The sequence below is a fragment of the Stigmatopora argus genome, chromosome 12 (assembly GCF_051989625.1).
Source record: "Stigmatopora argus isolate UIUO_Sarg chromosome 12, RoL_Sarg_1.0, whole genome shotgun sequence".
NCBI lineage: Eukaryota > Metazoa > Chordata > Actinopteri > Syngnathiformes > Syngnathidae > Stigmatopora > Stigmatopora argus.
Genome location: NC_135398.1, coordinates 16,259,153 through 16,266,425, shown reverse-complemented (window position 1 = coordinate 16,266,425; position 7,273 = coordinate 16,259,153). Strand labels below are relative to the sequence as shown.

At 43.3% G+C, this 7,273-nt stretch overlaps 1 protein-coding gene across 1 annotated transcript; it reads right to left on the bottom strand.

The window, feature by feature from the left end:
- Positions 1–4,095: 4,095 nt before the first annotated feature.
- Positions 4,096–6,363, bottom strand: LOC144085766 (C-X-C chemokine receptor type 4-like). Its single transcript, XM_077615380.1, has 4 exons — positions 5,688–6,363; positions 5,398–5,606; positions 5,052–5,335; positions 4,096–4,958 (listed from the first exon to the last, which is right to left on the bottom strand). Exons 1-4 carry the CDS (start codon positions 5,700–5,702, stop codon positions 4,363–4,365), a joined length of 1,104 nt encoding a protein of 367 aa, XP_077471506.1. The 5' UTR covers positions 5,703–6,363; the 3' UTR covers positions 4,096–4,362.
- Between the last annotated feature and the right edge of the window lie 910 nt (positions 6,364–7,273).

Here is a 7,273-nt window from a genome sequence, read left to right as displayed (position 1 = left end):
AATTTTCACACACACACACACACACACACACACACACACGCAAACGCACGCACATTAAAAACAGTACATTAAAGTAATGTTAGTGTACCCTCACTCCCCTCACACCTGCTTCCCTTCATTTGGATCCTACCATGCTCGCCCCACTGCATATGTACCAGAATGATCCGACCCCTATAGATCCAGCGGGAAGCCTCCGCCTCACCTTTATGAAGTTTGTAAGAAGTACGCCCTGGTGTCAGGCCCTCTTGGACTATCTGCCCACAGAGCCTTCTTGGGACACTTTTTCCGTGGCCCCCTACGTGGGTTTCCGTTTGGCCATCTATCGTGGACCTCTGCGTGGTGGCCTGCGGGGGAGCCCAGGTAGGAGTTTTAACCAGAGCCTCACTATTACCCATAACCTCCGGCAGCCGTGGCGGAGTGGGGCTTCCCGATCAGTTTTTTTTTTATTCTTTGGTTGTTCAGTCGTTGTTATTTTGAGAACTTGCATGTTTGTGCAACCTCACTCCCTGTGTCCACCTGCACCCTGCATTTGGGTCCTACCACGCTCCCCCACTGCTTACGTAGCAATAATTGTAGCGTCAGAATAATTCTAATAGTTTTGTTTAACATTTAAAAATATACTACAATAGGTGATAAAAAAGGTGTCCAGGTTTAGTATAAAAAGCCAAACTTTGGACCAAAATTCCTGAGAAGAGAAACAAAAAGCCGCCTCATGACTTCGTTGTGGGCAGACACGGGCTCAATTCCCGCAGGTGGGGGTATGATTGGGAGTGCGTATGGTCGTTTGTATCACTGTGTGCCCTACGACTGACTGGCGACCAGTCTAGGGCGTCGTCTGCCTTTCGCTCGAAGTCAGCTAGATTAGGCTCCAGCAGCCCGAAACCCTTACGAGGATGAGCGGTATGGAAGATGAATGAATGATGAAAAAAAAAGAAAAACAATATACATGATAACTACAGATGGAGGTGGCCCAGCGGATGAGCTAGCATGTTGGCCTCACAGTTCTGAGGTCAAGGTTTCGATCCTCACTGTGTGGAGTTTGCATGTCCTCCCCGGGCTTGTGTGGTTTTTCTCTGAATACTCTGGTTTCCTCCCACATTGCAAAAACATCCATGTAGGCTGGTTGAACGCTCTAATTGCCCCCTATGTATGAGTGAGCGTGAATGGTTGTCCGTCTCCTTGTGCCCTGCGATTGGCTGGCCACCAATTCAGTGTCCCTTGCCTAGAGCCCAAAGTCAGCTGGGATAGACTTCAGCACCCCCGTGACCCTTGTGAGGAGAAACGGTAAAGAAAATGAATGAATGAACTACACATAGCTTGCTATTGGGATCACAGACTTCCTACACAAAGTTAAGTTTTGCAATTCATTAATATAATATATAATGATTTCGTAGACCATTATTATAAATACTACAAACAATCTCTGTTGCAACACAGTATGGCAGCCAGAGGTGGGGGAGACCATGAATGGGTGGCCAGCCGATCGCAGAAAATTTTTCTTTCATTCATCTTCCATAGCACACATCCTGGAAAGGGTTGCGGGAGTTGCTGGAGCGTAACCCATCTGACATCAGGTGAAAGGCAGACTAAACCCTAGTCTGGTCACCAGTCCACCATAGGGCACACAGAAAGACAAACGACCATACACACTCACAATCACACCGCCACCAGCGGGAATCGAGCCCCCACCTGCCCGCACTGAAGTCAAATTAGTGAACCTCTCCACCACGAGGCAGCTGATCCAATATTTATCTTGAAATTTACTTGTCCATTTATATTCATAATCACATATTTTTCTAACAAAAGGAAGGCAATATTGAGATATTCATAACCGGGACAGAGTTTATGCGTTTACTGTAGACTTGCACATTGCTGTGATGGAATCATTCTTTAACGGAGCTGCTTGCCTGTTTGACTCTTTCAGCTGCTTGTTTTTCCTAAAATGAGTTGCAGGAAGTCTTTCCTGTTTTGAATGCCCTATGAATAGAAAGAGCTGATGTGTGGTTGTGTATGAGAAAGAGACCCAGGTTTAAATGAGATTTTTCACAAAGTCTAGACCAAAGTTTAACACAGTGGTTACTGAAGAAAGGAGAGAAAATCCTTAATTTTATCAGTGTAGCCCTCACCCAAACTTCATCATCAGTTGCCATCTTCCTCCTTCTCTTTGATCCAGGAAATGGGGCCCAGTAAACTTCCAGCTTCTGTTTAGTTCACTTCCTAGTGGAAGCGATGCAATGGGGAGGACATAAGTGTGTGTCTGCATGCTCATGTGATAATATATTCCCACGGGCACTAAGTAGAATACCAGATGAAGCCAATATTTGCCAGCAATTGAGTTACACGTTTAAGTGGTAATCTTTACAGTCATGTGCAAATGCTAGAAAGTTGCATCTTCAAGGTCCAACACCATCCATTGCCAGATAACAAGCCAATATCAGATTTGGATGATTCGTGATCAGCACCTTCTCAATGTGTAACATTATGAACAATCAAACAAAAGTTTAAAAAATCGGGTGCCACAAAAGCAACAATTGAAAGGTACTATTTAAAGTCCCACTATCACAAGTTTTTACAAATTAATTAAATGATAGAATCGTGTCAAAGAGTATTAAAAAAATAAATGACTCCACATCCAAAACTGTTGAAATTGTGAGTAAAACTCATTTATATAACGGTTTGCCTCTGCATAGTTGAAATCGATGGTTTAATCACAGGTAAGGATTCCAGCAGGGGGAATAGGATTCAATTGAAAACAGTAGTTTTAGGGGCCAATCAGGTATTGATTGGGTCATATTCCTTATTAGTGTGATGTTTTGCTTGACTATCTCAAGTGACAAATTCAGCAGAAAAGTAATTTGAATAAGTGTGGACAGATGTGAAAAATAAGGTAAAATTTAATTCAGGTTTGTGCATATTCAAGTGACATTTATAAAGATGTTTTATTCATAGATTTGAATTCATTTTTTTGTCATTTCATTTTCTGCACCGCTTTATCCTCACTAGGGTTGCGGGGGATGCTGGAGCCCATCCCAGCTGACTTTGGGCCAGAGGCAGGGGACACCCTGAATGGTGGCCAGCCGATCGCCCGGCACGAGGAGACAGACAACCATTCACTCTGACATTCATAACTAGGGCCAATTTAGAGTATCCAATCAGCCTACCATCCATGTTTTTGGAATGTGGGAGGAAACCAAACTACCCGGAGAAAACCATCGCAGGCCTGGGGAGAACACACAAACTCCACACAGGTAGACCGACCTAGATATTTTCCACATTTATTTTATTCTATCCATTCTTGGGATCAGTTGGTTGATCATGAAGTAATACTATACAAGGGTTTTTAGATTAAGCACATGATACACTGCACCATCTTCCCATCAAATTCAGTGTAAAATCAAATATTTCCTAGTACAAACTGTTGAATGTTTTTATATTGTATTTTATCATATTAATCTGTCGTGCTATAGTAGGTGGTCACAGCTGTAACTTTGGGATTCCAAACATTAACTTAGCGTTTTCTAACTTTTAACGAGTCAGGACACTTATTTTACCATAGAAAATCCCATGACAGGCATACAAATAAATGTAATAAAAAAGTATGAATAGTTAAATAATGACAATCTCATTTCACGTTATTTACTTACTCAATTTGAAATGTAGGCCTGCAAAATTGAACATTATTCAATTAATGATGTACTTCCATGACTTCTATCGTTGGCAACATTGCTTCACAGTTTTACATTCTACCATTCAATTGTTGAGTATTGAATGGTTCTTCTTATCATTATATATTTCTGGTATGAATAGATTAATAAATACTGTATGTGTTCAAACAAATTAATGACTAGTTTTGAAACGCAAAAGTGGGACGATTGCAGTCCTTCAGCTTACCTAACGACCTCCCATTGTGTTCTGATTGAGAATATTTGCATGTATGTATAGATACTCAGAAAATTATCTTAAAATATTTCAAAGGTCAATTGTTTTGCTTCAGCTCCAATTAAGTTGTCACTCAGGAAGAATAAGACACAAGAGACTCACTTTTTTTTGGTCATATTTATTACGTACTATTATCATACAGTGAACTCACGGCAATACTGTAGAGTGTAGATGAATCCAAAAAGAGAGTATTTACAAAAGAAGTCAGAAAAGCCTGCCAGCAGACTGCCCAGGTGTAATTTTGTTAGATAATTCCGAAAAAAACAGAAGCGCACGCATACACATGCACACACACACACGCACACACACACACACACACACACACACACACACACAAACACACACACACACACACATACATGCACGCACACACACACACACACACACACACACACACACACACACACACACACACACACAACACTAACTAGAGTGCAAACTGGATGATTCTGACTCAGTGGTTGTTGAGGCCCCATTGCGTCTTCTGGGCAAAACCTTCAAACTAGATGCCCGGCTCAGAGTCAAGGCTCTGCGGGCGGAATTCTTGAAACCTGCACCCAGGAAGGCGTAGAGCAACGGGTTTAAGCAACAGTGAGCAAATGCCATGGGCTCAGCCACCGCCAGCCATACGCCGAGGACTGCCTCCAAGTTGCAGCTGCGGGGCAGAACCTCCAAACGCAGCATGGCGTCCACAGAAATGCCCGCTCCGTAGGGCAGCCAGCACACAAAAAAGCAGAGCACCAGTGCAATGGTGGTCCTCACAGCTCGTCGCTTCTGCCTTTGTCCCCCGAGAGAGCCTTGGGTCAGCCTGGAGACGATGATGCAGTAACACACCAAGAGCACCAGACCCGGAATCACAAGGCCCACTAGGACCAGCTGTAGATGAAAGACCGCCACCCAGAGAGGAGCATTTTCCGCCGGATAAAATCTTTGGCAGAGGGTGCTTCCCTCACCTCCTTCTTGTGTCCGGGCAAATATCAAGTCAGGAACGGCCAATAGACCAGCTGGCAACCAAGCACCTGCAACCAGAAATGACCAAAACACAAGTGGATACTGGTAAAAAACTGAGATAATATAGAGGACCTGGCGCACAAATGAATAGCGAGACTCACCAACATAGACCAATCTATGTGCCAACATCTGCCGCAAGCCTCCCGTGTTGGTGTCTGTTGCTCGGACCACTGCTAAATAGCGATCCAAACTGATGAAGGCCAAGATGAGCACACTGCCGTACAGGTTAACCGTGTAGATCACATGCACACCAACGCAGCTCGCCGCGCCAAAGTTCCAGTCTGCCAGTGCTGCATCCACAGCCCAGAAGGGAAGCGCCAGAACAAAGAGGAGATCGGCAGCGGAGAGGTGCAGTCGGTACCGGTCAGTGAGGCTCGATTTGGACCTAATAACAAGCAGTTAGCAAACTGTATTTGACATTAAACAAAAGATAATAAGTCATCTCACCTATGGTGACAGCCTAACACAAAGACAACTAGACCGTTTCCAGTGATGCCCAGGAGGAAAATAAGAGAATAGACTACAGGCAAAAAGACCTGTTGAAAATCAGACGTCATCACGTGCTCCACTTCACAAGGCTCCTCCAAATCCATGCCAATTTCGCCAGAACCACACCCAGAACTTGTGTCATTGTACTCATAATCAAATAGGATATGCTGCAGACGACAACAGTAATGATTAAATACACATTAAAATTAAGGAATGCCTTTTCCTGAATTTCTCTATCGAACACTTACCTCATAGTATGACATGATGAACTCTCCTTTCTCAGCAGAGTGCGGTTGGGACTCAAGACATTTTATATACCGTAGCTCTGGTGATGATCCTCCCTCAAAGACGCTGACCCATCTGTGTTCCTGCCGAAATGCGTTTCCTGTTTTTGAGGTGTCAGCTGCTGATACTGCTTCTATCACAGGATGCTGTCTGTTGTGTACACGCCGCTTGAATTGTTTTGGCCCGGAGACCCCGGGTTTGCAATGACCAAGCTCTATTGGCAATCGGAAAGAATGTTGAAGAAGTACAGACAATGTGTGTATACTGTGGGTAGTGCTCTCAGTGGAGCGAGGCCTTTCTGCGTCACAGATGGTCGTCCAAGAGATGATCGTTGATAAAATAAGACGTTACAAAGATTCCATATTTTGCAGTTTTTCTGAGAATAATTTTTAAAATACAAATTTAAAAGACATAACATCCTTACACATTTGTTGACTGATTGAAACCATTCCAACTCCATAAAAGGGTAGACAAACAATTTTAAAGCCTGTCTACAAAATAATGGCCTTAGACGAAAATACATTCTTGATATGCTCGACCTTTGCGAAGCATCACGACCCCCTAGGTCAGTGTTTCTCATTTATTTTCTGTTGCACGCCCACCCAGGAAGAATCAAACGTTTTGCACGTTTCTGCTGCCACTGAAATAGTATAATTTATAACAATTGCAAGTACCCGTCTGCACAAGATTGTCATCGTTAAAATGAAAGAAAAGAAAGAGTATTGAAAAACAATTAAGAATAAATTAATCATTTAACATTTTTTGTCTGTAACAAAATAGACCCAATGTGCATCAATTCTTTTTTTTGCTTATGTTTGTCAATGATGTTGATATTGTTTTTTTAGTAAGCGCGCCACTGCCATGCACTGAGTCAATGTGCTATTAGACTATATTCTAGTGAAAAAAGTATGTTTTTCCTAAGTCAGATGCTCCCAGGCATTGGTTTGCACCCCACTATTTGAGAAGCACTGCCCTAGGTCAAGGGTGTCAAACTAATTTTTGTTGTTCATGTTGTAGTTACGGATTTATTCAGAGGTCCGTTATGTCTGCTAATTAGGCTGCCGTAATTAGTCGACTAATGAATTGACAGCTATTGTGATAGTGGTGGGGATAGGGTTAGAGGGGAATGAGACGCCCTACAGAGGTCCTCAGACTCAACAAGTGGTGCACTCAACAACTTGGTGCTGAACGTTTCCAAAACCAGAGAACTCATCCTGGACTTCCGACGGAACAAGGCCGCTCCTGCCCCCCTGTAAATCAACGGTGAATGTGTGGAGCGAGTGGAAACATTAAAATTCCGGGAGGTCCATATCTCTGCTGATTTCACTTGGGCAGCAAACACCACAGCATTCATCAAGAAGGTGCAGCAGAGGCCACATTTTCTGAGTGCTTGGGAAGAAGCAACTAATAAACACCAACCTGCAGAGGGTGATCTACACAGCCCAAAAGATCATCAACTGCCCCTACCTTCTCTGTCCACCATCTACAAATCCCAGTGTCTAGGAAAGGCAAAGAGCATCATAAAAGAAAATAAACATCCACATTCAAT